This window comes from Vigna umbellata, chromosome 9 (assembly GCF_029865625.1).
Source record: "Vigna umbellata cultivar VRB3 chromosome 9, Vumbellata_1.0, whole genome shotgun sequence".
In the NCBI taxonomy this organism is placed as follows: Eukaryota; Viridiplantae; Streptophyta; class Magnoliopsida; order Fabales; family Fabaceae; genus Vigna; species Vigna umbellata.
In genome coordinates this window covers 50232729-50255080 of record NC_142173.1, presented here as the reverse complement: position 1 = coordinate 50255080, position 22352 = coordinate 50232729, and the positions used below count along the sequence as shown (strand labels likewise).

At 29.4% G+C, this 22352-nt stretch overlaps 1 protein-coding gene across 1 annotated transcript; it reads right to left on the bottom strand.

The window, feature by feature from the left end:
• Positions 1-9048: 9048 nt before the first annotated feature.
• Positions 9049-11251, bottom strand: LOC148193790 (putative N-acetyltransferase HLS1). Its single transcript, XM_088099098.1, has 3 exons — positions 10752-11251; positions 10431-10603; positions 9049-10333 (listed from the first exon to the last, which is right to left on the bottom strand). The coding sequence occupies exons 1-3, from the start codon at positions 10932-10934 to the stop codon at positions 9469-9471; spliced, it is 1221 nt and encodes a 406-aa protein (XP_087955224.1). The 5' UTR covers positions 10935-11251; the 3' UTR covers positions 9049-9468.
• Positions 11252-22352: the final 11101 nt, after the last annotated feature.

The window sequence follows — 22352 nt, the reverse complement described above, 5'->3', positions numbered from 1 at the left end:
ATTTACTTATTCTTGACACTACAATAGAGCAATTGTGTAATGCAATATATACTTCCAAATGATCTTTAAGATGACACAAAATTGAATTACATCAATTAATGATCTTGTTAGAGTGTGATAAATCCATTCATTAAAGTAGATGTGTAGAAGATTCTGATGTGGTAAGTGACTTTTTTTGGACACAACTTGATTTTAATGCATTTAGCATTTTTTATTGATAAATGACACCTACAAAACCAACTGATATCTCATATCACATAATAATAACAAACTCAAATTGAAAAACAATATCTCACCCACTCAAGTAGCTTTCACATGTAGAAAATACTTCATAATTTGAAAAAGGTCTAGTATAACTCATTTCACTTTCATTGACTAAAATGAAAGAATATTCCATGTTGAAGCTTTGATTTATTTCATGTGAGTATTAAAGCCTAAAGAATAAGCTTTCATCTCAAATATGAAAATTTAACCGCGTACAAACTAATAGAACTACAAAATTCTATGCATAATTGCACATCCACTAGAGTGCATAAATCTTTTGTAGAATAACCAACCTGTGCATAATGAAAATGATTACAAAATTTAGGAAACATTTTGTGCACCTGATTAGAAAATCGGGTCAACATTCTATGCATCAGATTGTCCATTCCGGTTTGACTTATTGGATTCGGGATAACAAACTGGATTACCTAATTTGAGAGGACAACTGAATCATCAAATTTAGGAGATGTGATATAAACCAAAACAATCAATAAAGTGTAATCTTTTGAGGGTTGTAGCTAATGAACTGGACAATCGGGTGTACAATTGCGATAAAAGGTAACTGGATTGATTGATTCGGTTCACATCCTTCACATTTGGTAATCCGATTAGTTCTTCCGGATCCGGTGACTCAAACTGGATTGCCCATTTCAATGCACAAAAACGTTGCCCAAATTATGTAATTTGGTTCCTTATAGGAGAACTCAAATCATCACATTAGAGAATCCATCGCTACTGTTTACCTCTTCAAAATAAAATATTATCTCGATTCAATCAATGAAATTGCATGACACTTTGTTGGGTAGTCCATCACCAAAGCTAAGCATGGATCCGGCGGATGCTTGGTTCTTTAGTGTCAAACCCAAAAAGGATTAATATGCAGGAAGAATAGTTTGAGTTTTGGGGAGGGAGGAAGAAGATGACAGTTTTATTCATTTATTAGTATATAATTTGGAGGGAGCAAAATATGAATCAATTCAAAATCTAGAGGTGCAGGATGAAAATAATTATGGGGTGCATGAAGAAGCCCCCTCCTTAATTAGACCTAGCTAAGCCCAATCACAAGGTCATGTTGGGCCTTTATGTTGTTACAGGCCTAGTTCCTTCTTGGGTGTTGCTCCCTCCACCACCACCACTTCTCCCTCCACCTCCCTAATCTTCTGAAAAAAAATTTAATTATAAAAATAACATTTTTTATTTTTAACCCTATTTATTTACTTTAAACTCAATCCCTATCTTTCTGTCAATTTTTACTTTTCACTCAGTCTCACCTCCCAACTGTCCTTCTCTCTCTGTTTGTTTTAATTACAAAAATATTAATATAATAAAATTATATATTTCATATAATTAAACTAATAAATAATTTTTTATATAATTATAAATTTATTAAAGAATACAAAAACCATATATAAAAAATATATATTATACAAAAACATTAAAACAAAAAACTAATTATATATAACTGCAAAATACAAAAAAATATAAATATAAACTAATAACAATAAAGATCTTCAAAAATGCGTTATTAAAATACATCAAAAATATATTAAAAAATAATACATCAAAACATAAATTATATTATTAAAATATCTCCAAAATTAATATAAAAAAATAAATTGGAAAATAAACATGTAACTTTAAACGGATGTGAGCATCCGTCAATGGATGTCAACATTCATTTAAGACAAAACGGATATCGACATTCGTTTTTCCTTAAACGAATGTTGACATCCGCTCAGGGATGCTCACATCCGTTTAAAGATTATACGTTTATTTTTTTAGGGTTTATTATGCACCTTCACAACGAATCCTTCAAGCACCACCACCACCGCCACCACACACCGATCTTGGCACGGCTGATCAATTGCTTCCACCATCACTTGCAATCTTTCACTAAGCACACCAGCTAATGAAAGTCCTATCACAATTAAAGAATGAGAGGAAGAAGTGAAACGTGAAAAAGAGGAAGAAGAGCACAATGAAACAATGAGGAGACGAACAATAAAAAGGAAGAAGAGTTGCCGCGACATACATGTATAAGATTGGAGTGGGTAGAGATTAAAAAATTTTAACCCTAAAATTTTACTAAAGATAAAATAGGAATGAAAAAATAAAAAAGAGGGATAAAACATTAATGGAATAGTACATGAAGGAAGGAGTGGTGGTGGAAGGAGCAACACTTCCTTCTTTCAACCTCATCACAATAATTTTGCGTCCAAAAGGTTCTATTCGTTAACGTGGTACTCCTTTTCAATTTTAGTACTATGCACTCTGGTTAATATTGAATAAGAGAAATATTTATTCTAGTAATACTCTTTTAACCCCTTTGTTAGAAATCTGGACTGACATAGAACTGTTTTCTTCTGGATATGTTGAAACAGAAGAAAATACAATTAGGAGAAATAGAATATTTTGTTCATTTAAATAGGCTAAAAATATTAAATAAAAAAGGAGAAAAATGGTTTATGTTTTCTTTTGCTTTGTTTTGAGTTTATAAAAAGAAAACATTTTTGTGTGACGTAAGAATGCTATTTAAAATAGTAAGCTAACTTACAAATTTTTTTAGGATATACATTTTTTCCTTTTCATTTAATTTGACACTTTATTTCTCCTATAAACAAGCCTTTTTTTTTTTACCATAATAAGAAGCATGGAGTTTATCAATCAAATTAAATATACACTTTTCCCCTCTTTGATTTCCTTCTGTTCATGTGGTGTCAAACAAATAAATTTTTATGTAATCTCATTCAATTAGTACATAATTGTGACATTATCTTTCCGACAGCAGTTGCCACCTTTGTCCTATCTCTCCTTAATTTAGACATGAAAAAAAAGTAAAAATAGAGCCACTTCACAAATGATACGTAGTGCTATTTAACAGATAAGTTTTACACTAGTCCTTGACTTGAAAATGGCTAAACGAATCTACACAAAGTTAACGGAAAATTCATGTATAACAAGTTTACCTTTCTATGAATGCTTTTGTTCAATCAAACCTATAAATTATCATAATAACTACTATTATTTGATGAATGAATTTATTTTTGTCAATAATTATACAAATTATGTGATGAAATTTATATTTACTTATATATTTTGAATTAGTTTTATTTTTAATTAATGTAATATTTTAATAAATTCTCTCGTATTGATATGTATAAATGTGAACTAAAATATTAATAAATGATTTGATAACAACTCAATATGAATCTGAATGGAATAATAAACATATTTTGTGAGAATAAAATTTAATTTATAGTTTTAATATTATGTTAAAAATTGAATTTTAAACCTAATTCAATTTTTTAAATGATTTGTAAGTTCATTAATTCAATTAACATTGAATTGATCTAAACTAACTTAGTTATTTGATTAAAATAACATAGTTATCATATATTTCAAATTTAAGCATAAAATGAGAATTGTTAAATACTGAGGCTATAAAAAAAAAAATACTATCGTCCAATCTTGACTTCAACTTTATAACAAACCATTTGTCATTTTGTGCTTAAATCCAAACCAGTGAATTGGTCCATTAAACTAAGATGGGGGAAAAGAAAATGGAAAACAGGCACGGTGAGTAGCTTATAATCGAGCTTTTTTAAATTCTATAGTGGAAAAGAAAAACGTTTCAATCTTCTACGTCTCTCTCTTTTCTTGGCAAACTGGGAATCACTTTTGTGTCTTTGACCTGATCCGTCGAAGTATCCATGGTCTGTCTTATGAAGCTCTAAAATAGAAAATTCTGACTCGAGAAACGAGCTTCTACACCTAAATTATGTTTAATTAGTGACCATTAGGCAAAAGTCGGCATGTTCCATTCGCATAATTGACTAATACCAATAATAATTTACGCAGTTTGCTTGCAGAATATAATTAATTAAACTTAGGTCGTTTTATTGACCTAATTAATCAAGACTAATTTGTTTAAGAGATTAGTTAGTCAAATCATTACTTTTATTCTTTCGGGCTTAAGACGCGGAAGACACTGATCCGTGATCACTTCACTTCACTTCACTCGTGCATGTTTCTCCTTCCTTCTTCTTTTTATATGATTGCTAATCTTTTTTTCTGCTTATTTTAATGTTTCAGATAATTACAATTACAGGTAGGCCTTTGAATCTATCTATCACTTCACAATTTAAAAATCGGAACCTTTGTATGCATTCAGTGGCGGGAGTACCTAATGTTTATGTTTTTTATTTGCGAATGTCACAAATAATTGAGTAATAGATTAACGAGAGATTTTTACTAATAGTATATTTCATCTATTCTACAATTATTTAGTTAATCAATCTAACTCGGCTCATTTATTAGTAAATTGAAAAAATTCGAATTCGGTCCGAGTTATCACAAGTTAGTGGGTTAAACGTGTTGGCTCACTTACTCATTAACTCACTTAATTATAAATTTTTTTAAAATAAAAAAAATTATAATTTTTTTAATTCAAATCTAAATAAATTTCACTCTAAAATGATGTTAAACTCCAAAGACAATTCAAAATAAAAAAAATATTATATAATCTAAGCATAATCCAAAAACAAACACAAAATACGAACAAATAAGTTTTTAATATTCATAATTTTTGTATCACTTATCTATTTATAATATCTCTTGAATAGATAAATCTATAATATTTTTCTTCTTTGAAACATTTTTTTTTATCCCCATCTACGATATAATTAAAAAATTTTAACTAATAATACTGAAACATAAAATAATAAATAATTAAGTTAAATTAGGTGAATTGGTGAGCCAACGAGTTCAACCTAGGTGAGCCAGTTTCTAAGTGAGTCGGGTTGAAAAGTAACCCGCATAAAAAAATTAAATTTTTTTTTCAAACACAATCCGACTCAAACTTGTAGTAGGTTGAGTTGGCTCGCGGGTTAGAAGAAATTTTGACACGACTATTATATATATTGCATAAGAGAAGACATGTGATTAGAAACTATTCAAGATAAATGTAATATTTAAAATAAAATATGAGGTGTGAAAGTTAAGCAAATTCTATTCACTATTGTTTATTTTGAGTCATTAAATTAGGTGCATTGATAAGCCAACTCAGCTCACCACGGATTTGACCTAGGTGAGCGGTTTCTAAGTCAGTCAGGTTAAAAAGTAATTCGTATAAAAAAATTACATTTTTTTTAAATCTATCTCGGTTCAAACTCGTAGTAGATCAAGTTGACTATTTTGACACTGACATATATATTGCATGAGAAAAGACATGTGATTGGAAACTATTCTAAGATAAATGTAATATTTAAAACAAAATATGAGGTGTGAAAGTTAAACAAACTCTATTCAGTATTATTTATTTTGAGTCATTAAATAATCAGAAGGTAAACGAACGCAACCAACTTCTCAATTATGTAAATAATTGTTGTTGAAGTTGAATGTGTTTTCTTTTTCTCTGTATTTTTTTATTGTTAACAATATTTTACTCTTATGAATGTTCACACTAACATTCTTGACTAGGGTGTTTCCGCGTGCTACATTCGTTGAAGGTATCCCTTGGATTTTTACGGAATTTTCGAACCCCTATTCTCGATAGGCTCCTCACAAAAGGACAAATGTTATTATGTTTGAAAATATGAATTTAGTCACATAAACAACTACATGCACGTATGATCATAAACCTAATTTTGAGAACGAGAAGGTTATTAAAAATTAGATTTTAAACTTAATTCAAATTTACAAAATCAATTTACAAGTTAAAATTTATATTTACCTATATACTCTAAACTAATTTTATTTCTAAGACTTTCAACCATTGCAAATTATGTTTGTTTTATATATAAATTAATGATTATGGTATGTTAACAATTTTCTTATTCTATATAATTATTTTATAACTTTTTTTACTTTTTATTAAATATTACACTCAACTGTTTGTTTAGGCAAAAAAAAAACGAGTATAGCACAGGAGATAATCACGTTTTCCCTAAAGAAAGAGAAATACATGACCCTGCTCTTGAATTCAACGATCAAAATATCATAATACGAAAAAAAAATTGAAAATCATTGTCAGTTCAATTATCTATTTTTGCCAGCAATATACCAACTAACTTGTATAGAGAACACATGGGTGCTTATTAAATGTGGAGTTTACAATAAAAAAAAGAATTTTTGGTAATAAAAAATATATAAATATTTTTTTTCTTAAAATTAAGTTGGAGCAAGTCGTCCATTTAAAATTTTATTATGAAAAAAAAAAATCAGTGTGAGAGTGCAGTAACGTATTCATGCAAATAACAATGATAAAATATGTTTTTAACTTTTTTGTAATGCGTGACAGTGAAAAAACTTAAACGTGTAGAATAAAATGAATATATGACTAGTTATAAATAAGTTTGTCTAATGACTTATTTATTGTTGAGTCAATAGATTAATGATGAAAAATGAACTGATAATTTGATTCAATTTTTTTTATTAAATCCCTTATTAAAAAGGAATTTTGAGGTTAATTTATTATCATAAACTTACATGTTTATAAGGTGATAGTTGTTTTTACTTATAATGTATAATTAACACTCTTATCACTTCTATATTTGTAAGTTATCTAATACCAATCCAATAAAACAGACTTTCTTATCATGTTAAAAAGTGAAATTAAATTTAACTTATTTTTAGAAAACCAATTTGTAGAATAATTTACTAATAGAATATAAATTAATTTGTATCTAGTATAAAACCTGCAATTTCTTTTATGGTATAACCAATTTATTAATCTATTTATATTTATTCCATATGTTATAAAAGTAAACATATAACAATAACATAGTAAAATAAACCCAATAGTTTACAATTTTTTTTTTTAAATTCCATTTAACGTGGTTAAGCCGTTGGATGTGGATTAGATGAAATTGATTCAATTCTTTTTAAATTGATTTTTTTAACCCATCATGTTACTCCATCGAGTTAACAAGATAACATATTTTGTACTGCTCAAATTCAACATAATAAAATAAAGTAAAGAGTACAATTTATCTAGTTCGTAAAATAGGATGAAAATGTTATATTTAAATTTGAAAAAAAAATGTTTTTATTTTAAAAGTTAATTATATTAAATTGAATAATTTATATAATCAAAAATAATAAGAGTGATTATGATAATCATATTCGAGACGAACAATTGTAACCATTCGGTCATTTTAAAAAATAATTAGTTCTGATAATGATTCATTTAGGACAAAACATAATTAATATCAATCGAATCATGTTAGACAGTTGATAATTCAAAGTTTATTTTAAAATCTATACATACTAATTTGAAGTGAAAATATATTTGATTATATTTTCAATATACATAATTTTCAAAACAACTTTTTTATTAATTTTCAGTCATATTGTCTTTTATAAGTAATTTTAGACCAAACAAAATTTTAAAACAAACAATAATGAAAACAAACATCCAAAATATAATAAACAAATTACATCAATCCCGTAAACAAAACACTACTAATATACATTTAACTTAGAAAGTTAATTAGAGTTTTTTGAAGAATGAAATATCCTTGAATGGGGAAAGACATATATGGAAAACGACAAGGAGTGAGTGAAGGATAAGAGCAAAGTTGATAGCACTACGATACTTTTGAAGGAATTAGGTAATGCTAGGTACGTGGTCAACTCCATGTAGTTCGATTGACTTGCAAAATGACTAAGTTATCCTTTCCAGACCGCAGGTACAGTTTTGTAGCTATCTCTTTTGGAACGAGGAGTCATGTGTCAAAGAAAATGAATGGCATGTCCATCACCCAAAAAAGATGGGGGTGAAGGATATTATGAATGGGGGTGGCAAACCCCAAAAAGATACTATGATTAGAAGGAAAATGAATCACAAAGAAAAGATAACACCACTAAGTCCCACACTTCCAACAAGTTAGTACTCATCACTTTAGTGCAATCCTAAGGCCACACACACTCTTCACTCTCCATCCGCCACCTCATCATCACCTCTCCCCATTACTTTCATGCCTTCCACACTTTACTTCTTCCCCACACAAACATTACTAAATAACACAAACAAAAAACCATTACAACACTCTGACATTATACATTCCATTAACATAAATACTAATCAAATTACCATACAAAACGGTGTCAAATATATGTTGACCGTTTTAATACAACATATTTAATCATCTTAACTGTCTTTTATTCTTACTCTCTATCTTTATAACATTTTTTAGACGTTTTCTCACTTTAAAAATTCCATTTTAATCCTTCGATGAAAAAATAATCATCAGAGAGAAAGGAAGTTAAATAAAAAAAAAAGGACAAAGTAGTTTAGAAATAAATTTTTATGGGGAGAATAAAAGCCATCGCTATTGAGTGAATAAGAGAAAAAAGTTAAGAAAAACTGCGAATATAATGAGGCCTAAATAAATTTCATGGGTGTGCTTACAATTGGGAGCTTTTGACTCGTACTAGCACCATTAAGACATAAATGTATATTATATTCTTTAAATTTAAATAACAGGGTTTTTATCGTATCACACTTATAATCTTATCTCACATTCTTTGTTCTGTTGTAATCTGTTTGCATAAAAAAATTATGCAAATGCATCCTGCAACTACAATTTATCTAAGAAATATGCGAGGAACTCAATAATCAAATAAAGTTAGGCAAAGATAAGATCCTGAGCTGCGGGCATATTATCAAAGGACAGAAGACATTGGCGTCAAAAAGGTTCTTTAAGAAAAGATTAGAAACAAGACATGTCCAAACAAAAAAGTATATTGGGATTCACCCACGAGTTCATATCCCCCTCTCTCAAAAGCCATATCCCATTATTGATATAAAAGCGTAGCATAGTCATAGATTCCGATACTTATATTTAGTAAAATAACTATATTATAAAAAACAATAAAAAAAAGAAGCAAAGTCCAAATTGCTAAAGAGGATAGGTAAATAAGAGCGGAAACTAAAAGGGTCCTAAGAAAAAGCTAATTCGTAACAACAAAAGGTGAAGGGATATGGTGGATATAACTTACAAGGATATTCCTTCAACATAGCAAAAACGACAATAAAATCACATATACCTCAACTATCTGCATTTCCACCCCCAACTCGTTACCCTAACTAGATAATATAGTTTGAGAAAGTATGCACAAAAGGAGAGAGAAAAGGAAATAGGAGGAACCGAAAAAGAAAGAAAAAGACAAGAGAACCAAAAAGTGGAGATGGACGTTGACTCGTTAGACCTCTCTCGGGTCAACAAAAATGGACATTCCGGGTTGAGATTTGGTCCAGTCACCAACGGAACCGTCACTGTAATCTTCACCCAACCGCTTCATACACCATAAATCTTCGTCACAAGACAGCATCTTCCAGTGGGGTATACCGGACCGTAAGGGCTCGTTTGGTGATACTTCCGTGGCCACCACCCTGCAACCTTTTTCCATCGCGAGGTTGTGAGCGAACCCACAGAGGGCCTTCACCATCTTCGCTGCATCTGGGCCTTCACCTCCAAGCCCGTACATGAAGTGAAACCCGAATGGCCTGAACAAGTCTGGGATCGACGGTACCCGCAGCCACGGCAGGGCCCGGTCCACCACCCTCGTCGTCTTCGCGAGCGTGCGCTTCACGCGCGACGCGCCTCGCACCTCGAGCGTGAACACCTCCTTAGAGTTCCACACGCTCACCAAGGCCCACGACTTGGGTGGGTCCGACAGGAAAAGATCTGGCCCAGGCCATGTCTCGGCACTGTAGGACCCGCCCGGGACCGCCAGAAACGTCCCCAGACTCAGCTTGTTCTTCAGGACGGAGTCAATGTCGCGCGGGAAGAACTCCGTCGTGGCGAAACGGCGACGGTAGAGAACCTCCGCGTCGGAAGGGGAAAGGCTAATGATTGTGACCTTGGGGGACACCCTTGCTCTGTGGGCGAAAACGGGGTTGACAAGAATGGACGGGGTACGGAACTTTGAATACCCGCATTTGTCGGTGAAGAGTTTAACGGAAGCTAAATTGTCGTTTTCCGTTGCCATGTAGGAATACTCGGCACCATTATCCCTGAACCACGCCTCCATCCTGTGCACCAGCTTCAACCCTATTCCCATTCTCCTGCATCATCACAGCACAAGCAAATAATCAATTAACATCTCATCAACATCTTCATCAGTATATCATTAACACAATCATCTATCTAATTTATTCTTACCGTTGATTGGGCGAAACGCGAAGGCCTAGTATGTAGGCGACTTTAGTGTACACCGGAACATGCTTAGTGTTATTGGCATTGTGTTTTCCGTTCCTGGATAGTCTTTTTCCGCATGTCACCGTTTTTATGCATCCTCTTATCATTCCTACTACCTCTTCACCAATCTCCGCCACCTGTTGATCCACATGAGAAAATAATTATGTACACAGAACATCTTATTATCTCGTTGAAACTTTACAGTAGCATAATCGTCTCTCATTGAGTTGGTGAGAAAAGTGTCTGTGTAGATACATTGATTGAAGTTGGTCAGTTGATATATACCAGCATGAGAAAAGCAGGCGAATGGCGAACCCTGCAAATTGGGTCACCGAGCATGTCCGTGAAGAGAGAAAGCTTGCCACTGGGTCCAACTTCGCATATCCTTTCAACAGCTTCTACTCTCTCTCTATCTCGATCAGGATCGAACTCTCTCACAGACAGCATAGGTTTTAACTCTTCATCCATCAGAAGAAAGGTAGGATATTCCTGTGGTGGTGAGAAATAAGATAGAAGAGATAGACGGCAGAAGGAAGTGCGAAGAACTATAGCAAGGGAAGGATAGAGTTTTATAGAGGAGTCTGAGAGTGAGGAAATTGCAGCTTTTTCAAGACTGATTAATAGTTACACTGTGCCATAAGCAAAAAACCTAAACTACCAAGTTCGAAATTTGAGAACCCAAACAGAGGCTGAAAAATGATTTGTATAGGTATGAATGAATTTGGAAAGTCAATAAATAAAAAAAAGAAAGAGAAGAGAAGGGGCTGTTTATTTAGATATTTCAGCTTCTATTATTCCTCCGCAGTTGCCAGGTACAACTCTTGTGGCCTTTAAATACTGAACTTTTGAGTTCTTCTCTGTTAGTTTATATTTTTCTTGGTTTTGTTCATTTTCAATACATGATTATTTTTTAGTTTCTCTCTCTAGAATCTACCACTTCCTTTTGCTTTCATTTCCTATTATTCAATTATATATACTATAACTTTAAAATAATTTGGAATATGTCTTTATCTATTCTTCCTTCCTCCATCTATTGTTTTTTCTATATTGGGGAGACTTTTTTTTCTTCTGTTTTTGGACTTAACATTTTTAATTTTCTTCTTTATGAGTAGCAATAATAATGACGGAAATGAATGAATAATATTGATTGCCAGAGGCAGGAGAAAAGGCAATGGGACGAATAAGTGGCGGCTATGACTGCGCAGTATTGTGGTGATGTTCTTAATTTAATTTTTAATCATTTATTTTATACGGAAGGATGCGTTGCCATCATGACCCCATTTGTAATCATTACCTTTAATACTACTACATACTCTCACTTTCCTTACTATGTATGCATTACATAGAAGAACATACCTGTTTTATTTTTTTAATTTATAGAAAACATTAAAAATATTTTTAAAATATAAAATCAGTTGTATTTATTTTCCATCTGTTTTTTTTATTTATCTCTTTATTTTGCATCAGATAATTTGATCATGTATTCTAAGACATTTTTATTCATCAACAATAAAATGTTTATTTTTATTTTCATCTTTTTATTTTGTTTTTTCAAATTAAACACGAGAAAAATTCTTATATACCTTGAATTATACGTATATTTTAACCTACGGTACATACACATTAGTGTGTGTGGAATGTTGTGAACTGTTTGCATCCATAGGATGCCAGCGATAATATCAATGTTGTATTCCCTTTCTACCAAACTATAGTGAAACCCCAACCAGCAACCTATTTAGTTTGTATTTTCCATCAACTTTTTCGATGAAATTGAATTTAATATATTTTTTAAAATTTATGTTTTAAATTGTAAAATTCAAAAGCGACATATCAGTACGTGATCTCTTCCTTTTCTACACATATTATATGACGTAATCATGGTAAATAAAATTGTAATTTTAATATACTAAATATTATGATTTTCTTATATATTGTTTAATTATTAATAGAATTAAATTCTAATTTATTTTTGTTTATTTATGTATTGTCGCAGTGACCATTGAACTGCAAAATCGATTCCTCTTACACTGCTCTGCTGTTAGTTGATTTTCTGAACACGATCGTGGCCGTTGATATCATTGTCGCTGAACCGACTGCTAGGATTTCTTTGCTCGTGAGCAGCAAAGATTCTCCTTACTTTTATCATACCACTGATTAAAGCCTATGAGCCAAAATTTTCACTACTCCTATGGGAGGCTCGTACATACTGCCACAAGATTAGAAGATGTCGTGTCCTAAAGTAATGATTAAAAATTCACTTTTAATTAATTATGCAAAAAAATAATACTAATAAAATCAACATCATTATAACATGGTACATGACAAAAAAAATCTATTTACAACATTAGATGTCATGCTTTCAAAAAATCCTTCTTAAGATTATTTTATTCATTTGCAGATAATATGTTAATAAATATCGTTAGTGTTATTACCATGAGACAAGATAAAAAAAAATACATTACAAATATTTGCATTGTAAATGCAATAGTGATAATAAATTAATTGTCTCAAAGATGTTAATGCAATAGTGATATAATTATAATAAAAATATCTATTTTGTTGTGACCTATTTAATATTTTTTAACTATACTCTTAACATTATTCCCAATATATACGATGAGAGCATCTAGCATAACTATTCTTATCTTAACAATTCACAAGATAGCTTTTAATTTTAAAATGATCAATCCTATCATTATTGAAAAAAAATATGATAAAAATAAGTATATTATATTCTTAAACAATTCTATTAACATAATTTATTCCTTTCAATAAATATAAATTTTTTTAATTAAAAATGATTTTTTAAATTAAATAATATTTCATTAGAACACCTCGAAAAAATATAAATATAAGGCAAATTCTATAATGAAAAAAAGGACTTGACTAAGGCTAAACCGTGTTTGATTGACATTTATGTACGTGTCCTATTGTTTAATGCACCAATTTGGCATATTTAAGGTAGTGCAAACCAAAAGGTTTATTTTGAAAACCACCTTAATCATCATTAGTAATGAAAGAAGTTAATACGTTACCATAGTTTTGGGTTTTAATTAATAATTAATGACTCAATCATTTTCTATTACTTTTATTCTTGTATGACGCAACTGCCACATTAGAAGGGATGTGATAAGAATCTAAGGGAACTTTTTTTAATATTTTTTCCTCTATTTTCTTAAAGTAGTTGTATTATAATAAACAAAAAGTTTATATTATTAATTAAAATATTGTTTTTATAAGTATTAAATTTAATTAATTTGCTTTTTTTTCATTGAGTTAGTGAACAACATTCTACAACCACCCTAACTTATGTTTATAATTTCTGAAGTTTCGCTCACAGGTAATTTCTTACCTAGAAAAGACTATTCTTAATATTTATATTTACTTTAATAATGTTAATATGTAATTTCATAGATTTCAAAGGCATGACTCAATTCTCTATAATGTATATTTATGCTTTTAGATAATAATACATATCGATATGAAAGTATTATAGATATTATATCTAGAGAAGATAAAATGACCCTATTTTATAAAATATGAAGGAATGAAGGTCTTTATCCTACTAAGAGATGCTAATAATATAAGTCATTCTTAAAATGGGTTTGAATTTGCAGATATATATATATATATATATATATATATATATATATATATATATATATATATATATATATATATATATATATATTTAAATTAGTGTAATTTTCTACCTAGTAAGATATGCGTACCATTACAGATGATACATTTAGAAAAAAAATGATGGCATAATGCTGAGTACAATCATAAGTTTTAGTATAAAATTATAACTATATTTTTATTTATATGCAAAATTTATTATTTGTATTATTTTAATATAAAATAAGAAACAATTTATTTCAAAATAAAAACACTAAAGAATTGTTAATATTAGTTTATTTTCTATTTAAATGATTGATCCTCTCTCTAAAAAATCACTGCCATCATTATTTTTTTAACTCTTATATAATATTAACATGTCAACATCTAGTAGATAAGTCGAGGAAGCATTTAAGTATTAATATTTAATATTTTAAGTATGCATACTAAAATAATTATAGGTCAGATGTTAAGTATTAATATTTAATATTTTAAAAATTATAACATATGTTATAATTTTTAACTTATTGGTTAAGAAATAGGGTACAATGTTTACTAAAATAATAAGGATTTAAAGTTTAATATAGGTCAGATGCTCTTTTATTTAATTGCTTGAGTTACATCTGTCTCCCTTCTTTCTTCTCTTCTTTTTATTAATTTGTTTTTTCTACATAAACAATCTCTTAATTCTAACTTGAGTAACAAGAACGATAGTGACACATTTTTTGAACACGCTTTGTCCATTTGATTAAAACTTATAAAAACATAATTTCATTGTAGGGCAGATTTTATCGATAAAATCACAAAATATAACAAGCACAAATATAATTTTTTTTCTCATTTTAATACCAAAAATTAAAATAATAAAATATGTATAGAAACCCCTTTAATTTTAATATTTTAGAAGTAGTCTGACTCTATCACTCTGAAGAATTTCTTTTTTTTAAAATTTTAGAAAAAAAAAACACTCTCTACTCTGTGTGATTGAAATTTATTGAATATTTTATGCCATCTTTGTCCGGAAAAAGGTTGAGCAAAACTTCACCATTTCCTGCAAATTTGACATATTGTCTTATTGTGGTTTGCTGGTTATTTGAAACCGTTTCTATAAAGTTAAAATTATTTGATTCCCATGTCCAAACTTTTCTTCCACACCGTGTAGGTGACGAATTGAAGTAAAACAGAGGCAGAAATGATCCTCAATTCATATAATAAAGCTGAAAAACTGATAATATACAACTTTCTACTTGCACAAGAATATTCAATCAACAAGAATTAAATCTATATAATGTATACATCATGCATGCATAGGGGTCATGTCAAATGGTTCCTCCCTCTGATTTATATAAAGAAATATTCCCTAATATTTAATTTCTTTTGTGATAATAACTAATGACAACGACATTAACTACAAGAAATGCAAAGTGTAAAAGAATACAACCAAAATAATTTCGATTTTTAATAATGGTATTTTATTTAATATATATAATCATTAATAAAAAATAATTGAATATTGTTTTCATATTTAAATTTAAATTTATTTATGACGAACTAACCTCTATTATGTTATATTATATAAATGTATTTATACAGCGTGACAATAAGTGTACATCACCACTTAGTTTGCTTTGCCAAAAGATAATAAAAAGGAACGCATATAACAATAAAAAATTAATTTGACTTTTTCATCAAAATAGTATAATTTATTTTTTAAATTAGAATATGGTTATCTCACAACAATATTGATCTTAGTTAATAATACAAGTTTCTTTACTTTCTTCGTATCTAAGTAACTTTTTTTTACCATTCACAGCATTAGTTAATAATACAAGTTAGTTTACTTTCTTTGTATCTAAGTTACTTTTTTTATCATTCACAACAATTTGAGAAATTCTAAAATGTTTTGTATTATTTTATTTTTAATAATTTTTCATGATGATAAAATAGATGAGTTTTAGATATTCAATATATGGGATTTCAAAATTCACTTAATATATGACTTTATGTGGAAATATTAACATTATTATAATATTTTTAATTGAAAATAAAATAAATTATTATGTATTATTTTTTCTTCCTGTAAAATAAATATTAATTTAAAACATAAAAGAAGTCTTCAACCGGTATTATATTGAGATGAATATTACTAAAAAAAGAAAGAAAATAAACTGTTTAATTTTTTACGGACGTAATTAGTTGATTTTTATAAGTTTTAATGTGAATAGAATTTGATAAATTGAAATACTGCTCTCTATACTACAATAAAAATTATAAAAACATGGAATCAAACTATATTCACTAAAAATAAATAACCATTATCTCACAAATCATACAACTAAACAAAACAAAAATACTACGTAGTTGATATCTAATACAAAAATGAGAAAGGACAGTTAAACTACTTAAAATCTAATATATTATCAATTTCATAGTTTTTTTTAATAGTGGCAATAACTTATATGAGATGGTAAGACTAGGAGTTAAAAGACAAATATACACAAAAGTGCGAAAAGGAAAAAAGAACACTTAGGTTAATTTGTTATAATTTACTTATGATATATTCTGTGTTGTAAAGTCTTTCATTATTTCCTTAATGAAAATAAGTAAGTTAAATTAATTTCTATTTATAATAAGTGGTTTAATATTTTATTTTTGTAAATTTATTTATATTTTTTTATAATAAGTATAGTTTGTTAATGTTTTATGAAGTTTATTATTACGGTACTAAAAGAGTTTTGACACCAATTATTTTAAATATTGAATTTCGGTTTTATAATTGAAACATATCTAAGCAAGGTGAAAAAATATTGACTTTTTGTGTTCATTAATTTATCAAACGAATCATTAAGGTATCTATTATGCTTCAATTATCTTGGAATTGAAATATGCAACTATAAATAAATAATAACAAATATAACAAAATGTGGATTAGTCTTCGGTTCAAATAATAACCGAAACAAATTATTTTTGATTTTAAGACTATTTCATATCAATTCTTACAAGAACAAAGACAAAATAAGGTATTTGACATCGGAAGAATTGATGTAAAATATCCTTAAAATTAAATAATATTTTTAATTAGAAAGGATATTAGATTTCGGTTTTTCAAGAATTGAAACTAAATATCACTCTATATTTGAGTTATGATTATAACCAAACCTAATGAAAGTGTTTTTTATATAATATTTTTTTGTTTTTAATTTCTTTTTACATATTATACATGTATAAAATATTACAAAACTAGCATAGAAACAATACATTATATTTATCATACCCATAATATGCAAAAATTTAAATATAAGAATAAGTTATCTTTACAACAAGTAAATGTGTTAAATACTAATTTAACATATACAAAAAATACAAAAAAGTACATCAAACATAAAAGAAAATACTTTAACGTAAATATACAAAAAAAAATATTAAAAACATATTTATAAAAAATTAAAATTTTTCATGAACTTGGGAATACAAAACAAGTTAAAATTGGAAGCCACATAAATTTTCTGAGATAATGTGAAAAACCTCAACAAAAGTTAGTTACATTAGCCTTACAAATAAAAATATATAAAAAACAACTTAAGCGATTTTCTTGCGGGATTTTGAAATGAAAGCAAAGTGAAGGTTGTGGAGTTCACGTGGAAGGAAAAGAAAAAAGAAGAATGAAGAAGTAGTAGTTGTGGTGAAGCGACTATGTGGTGACATTTGACGACGAAAATAATGTAGGATGGTGGAAAAATGACGTTGCTTACTTCATCACTGCTACATGCCCCTTTGACCTGTTTCCATCTTCGTTGAGCTAAACCGTCGTCTCCGTTGCCTCCTACATCATCAAGCTCGGGATCTTATGCTCATATTTTTCTTCTCTAACACGTGCAAGGGAGGGATAATGATTATGTTCTTCTTCTTTCATGCAAGGGTGCATCCAGTCCAAGCACATTGTCGTTGGACAGTGATGGATTTGTGTAGGTTATGAAATTGTGTGAATTTGTATGAAATTTTTGTAATGATAATTGGGAGATAATAAAATTGTGGAACAAAGCAAAGCGAAATAATGAATAAAAGTGGAGTGATTACATTTTGTGCATAAAATTGTTTGTATATGTATAACATTCGTCTGTAATGTGTTTATTTTTGTGGATTGGAAAAAAGAAGGAAAAAAAGAAAAAAGGGGGAGAGGAAGAAGATGAATCAAATCGCGGTATTTACCAATGGAATCACTGATGAAAAAAATCTTTCGATAATTACCGACGAATTTTTGCTTTATTTATCGACGAATATAAATTTACGTCGATAATTATTACCGATTGCATTGTTACCATACTCTATCAGTAATCCGTCAGAAGAAAGCTATTATCGAGAGATTTTTGACGTTCTGACGAATTTTGACCATCGATAATATTTGTTTTTCTTGTAATGTAAATATGTATGATAGTAAGTGTGATGCACCATAGTGAACTGAAGGCCCACTATCTCCAACTTTTATCCCTAATGAAACTTAATAACAAAGGTACATACTTCAAAATGAAAATGTGTTTAGACATGTGTTTTTTGGAATATATTACAACATAGGAATAAAAGTTTATTTAGGCCAAGATGTAAGGAAAATTCCTTTTCATAATTTAAAATTTGGATATGGATGAAACATAAAATTCCTAATGTTAAAACTTCCAAACTTAAATTGATGCCAATATCCACTTGAATGTATAAGATCACTAAAATAAACAACAAAAACATTAAAATAAGGTAGAACAGGGATGGTAGATAGGGATAGGTCAAACAGTTAAAAAGGAAAATTATCAAGCTTTGATGAAAACCAAAGTGTTGGTTGAAAAAATTAAGAACTCTAGGTCAAACAATTCAAACCAAAACGTAAGTGAATCGAGGGGGCTTAAAACACTACAAAAAAAGTTCAAATTCATTGACAAATGAAAACCATGAACATGCACAAAAATCCATTAGTAAAGAAAAATTGTTGACGATTTATAGACAACAAAAAATTAGTTGGTAAAATATTCGTCGATAAATTTTGTCAATAAATTTTGCCAATTAATAAGAAAAATCGTTAGAAATTATTGACAATAAAAAATCTATCAGTAATTATTAATGTCATCTTTTTCATGAGTAAATATTATGATTTGGAATTGTACTTCCTCCTTATCAATAATCTCCCTTTTCTATTTTTTCCTCCCTGCCCCCACCACCATTGACATCTATCATCGTTATCGTTGTTCATCGTCGTTGTTTAGGTTTTCCTCCTCCTTTTTCTTTTCTCCTCCTTCATTGCTTTCGTCATTGATGTCATTCCCATTGTTGTCACTGTTTTTGTCAGTGTTGTTTTCAATGTCGTTTTCTCTTTCTTCTCTTGCTTTTGCTCTTTCTCTTTGTTTTCTTATTGTTTCCTTCTTTTCTTTTCATATCTCCCCTTTGAATTTATAACACATATTTTATTATATTTTACAAGAAACGGGTGAAGAAATATAATTTTTGAAGAATTTACTATTATGTTTTTAAGAATGCAATTACTAACAGTTTTATTGATAAATTTAAAAAAATTCAATTATTGAAAAGTTTGAAAAGAAAAATCATAACAAAAATATTTCACAACCACATGATCAAAATTAGAACAAGAACTTTAGCTTCAATTTTACATATAGAAATAACCATTGGTAATTACAATACTAAAATTCATTGGTAAAGGTATAGGTGAATTTTAATTATAATGCACAAAAGAACTATTAACTATAAGAGGTGAGATAATAGTGTATTGCATATGACATGAGATAATTTATAAACTAATTTAATAGGTATATATAAAGCCAGTAAATTTAGATGGAACAGCTCTCATGCAATAGAATAGTTAGTATCTGTAAAAAAAATGTAGAGTGGTAGAGTTATCCAACTTTATCGTTCTCAAAATTGCTGTGTTGGGGAGAGTCTACGTTCTGTGATCAAATTTAATAGTATTTTACAGCTGCAGTTACGCCAGACAAAACAACAGCTCTCAGCGACAGTAAGAAACCATCCTCTTGTTTTCAGACCTAAATTCTTTTAGTTTATTTTTTAATAATAATTAGATACTAAAACAAAGACATAGGCTTAGAAGTAAGATTAATTATGCAGATCTAAGTTAAAAATTTCAATCCCAACCAGAATTGGAAGATAAGTGAGGTTTTCAAGATTCAACTGTCCTTTCCAAATTTCAATAATTGGTGGTGAACAGAGAGGCATATGCCGTATTACATGCACATAACCTCGCAATGTATACTCCGGAGTGGAATAAAGTGTGAAAATTTAAAACGACATGATCAGATTCTTGCTCATTCTTAATTAATTTAAGATTAACCATCTTCAAATCAAACCTAGATCCCAAGAGTCCACCACCATTTTTCTGACCAACTTATTTATTCTGTGTCTAAAACTTTTTCAAGCTGTATTATTCCATTAGATCTGGAATGAAGTTAAAGCAATCAAAACACATCGCAATTAAAATGGAATTTCTTATGGCTGATTCTTTCTTCTTCTCTTTTATAAAAAAATCTATCCTTTTTGTTCATGATGTTATTTGGAATTCCAAACTTAGAAACATTTTGTCCCACAATTACTCACTGTTCATTCTTGGATCGTACCCGAAATATCTATTAAAAGAATAATAATTCTTAAAAAAATGAATTTTAGTTTGGCTTGACTTCATACAAATAGGGTTTTTGCATCCAAACATAATATTTCCAACATATCTCTTGCATTTACTCTATTAAGATAATAAACGTTAATATCATTTTGAAAAGTTAACTTCGACTTATAAACTAGGATTTACATCCGCTAATTTACTCTACTTTAGTGAAGTCTCTAGACAATGTCTCGTCAACAATTATATATACAAGTCATTCAAATAAATAAGTGCAACGGGCCAATAGTAAAAGATCACTAACAAACCCATTATTTATTCCTGCGATCTTTTGGCATTAATCCATTCTCATATTCCATTCCGATATGTTTGATTGAATAGACTTAGGAACATTAAATATTAGGTCAATGTAGATGATCAAGTTGTCACTGTTTACCTCGTTTGAAGTTTGTCGAGTTGTTATTTCCACTCCTTTCGTTATGTGTGGCCATTATTCGCAATTTTGAATAATTTTAATAAGGAAATAGTAGAGCTTAAAGAAGGTACAATCTAGCAAAAAAAAAAAACAAAAAAAGAGAAAAGAAAGGCAGGACCACAGAACATGGTTCAACAAAAGATCTTAGACGAAATATTGAAGTGTAGCATATGTATATATATTTAGATTTTGGAAGGTTTATGTATGGTCCCAATCAAAAACAAGAACGTAGGTGCTGGACACATATCGTGTTTATGTGCTTCATCCGGATGCTAAAATAAAGAGACAAAGAAAACAGTTAGGGGAAAATCTCCTAGGAAATGATCAAAGGTAGAGATCTGGTTCCCCCTTTTTTTCTTTATTATATTAAATGCAGGTTTGGTTTTCGTACATGCCCTCTTACCTTAATTTTCATTTATATACTAATCACTAGGTCGCGAAGCACAACCAATGTTGTAGGGTCGATTCCAAACAATAGGCCCTGTTGTTATGCCATGTCTCTTCTTGTGTGGCTACCACATGGAGAAATTAGGGTTAGGAGAAACCACGTTCGCTTTGTGGGATCTGATTATATTAAATGCTTAAACTTTTGCTTAATATAAATATTAATCCCCTCACCCACTTTGGCAATCGACAGTGAAGCATGAAAGGGGGTTAGGGTTAAACAAATGGCAACAATTAGGCAGCGCATTCACCATAATCTTGCACTTTGTCTGGCCCAGTGTGGGAACGAACAAGGAGGACAATGCTTAAGGAGTGATTAAAAATTAACAGACAGAAAATTGGGTAAATTGACCATGCATGATTAGGGAAAACAGAAGAAAAAATGGCGTGTGGATAGCGTGGCTCGAGGAATGTTTATGTGGGAAATGAGATATCGATCACTGAATTAACTGCCGCTTGTTCTATGTAATGTATACGTATTCTTCTCCGTTTGTTTGTAATATATAATTGTATACGTTCTTGATTAGTGAACTTAATTCCGTGAGTAATCGTTGTTAGTGGTTAATTTATTATTTTTTTCATGACAAAGCGTAGTTGGCCATGACATGGTACGTTTCTTTGTCCTCGTTATTGAGAACTCAAAAGAGAAACACAAATGAAACGGTAAGAAAAAGAATGATATTTTAATCCAGTAAAGCCTACATGTTCTCCGGGTTGGCGA

Bases quoted from the DNA above. Each gene is read 5' to 3' on its own strand.
- LOC148193790 (XM_088099098.1), bottom strand. From the start codon at position 10,934: ATGGATGAAGAGTTAAAACCTATGCTGTCTGTGAGAGAGTTCGATCCT. The intron at 10,604-10,751 runs GTATATATCAAC...GTGGATCAACAG, and splicing joins CGCCTGCTTTTCTCATGCTG to GTGGCGGAGATTGGTGAAGA. The intron at 10,334-10,430 runs GTAAGAATAAAT...GTGATGATGCAG, and splicing joins CGCGTTTCGCCCAATCAACG to GAGAATGGGAATAGGGTTGA.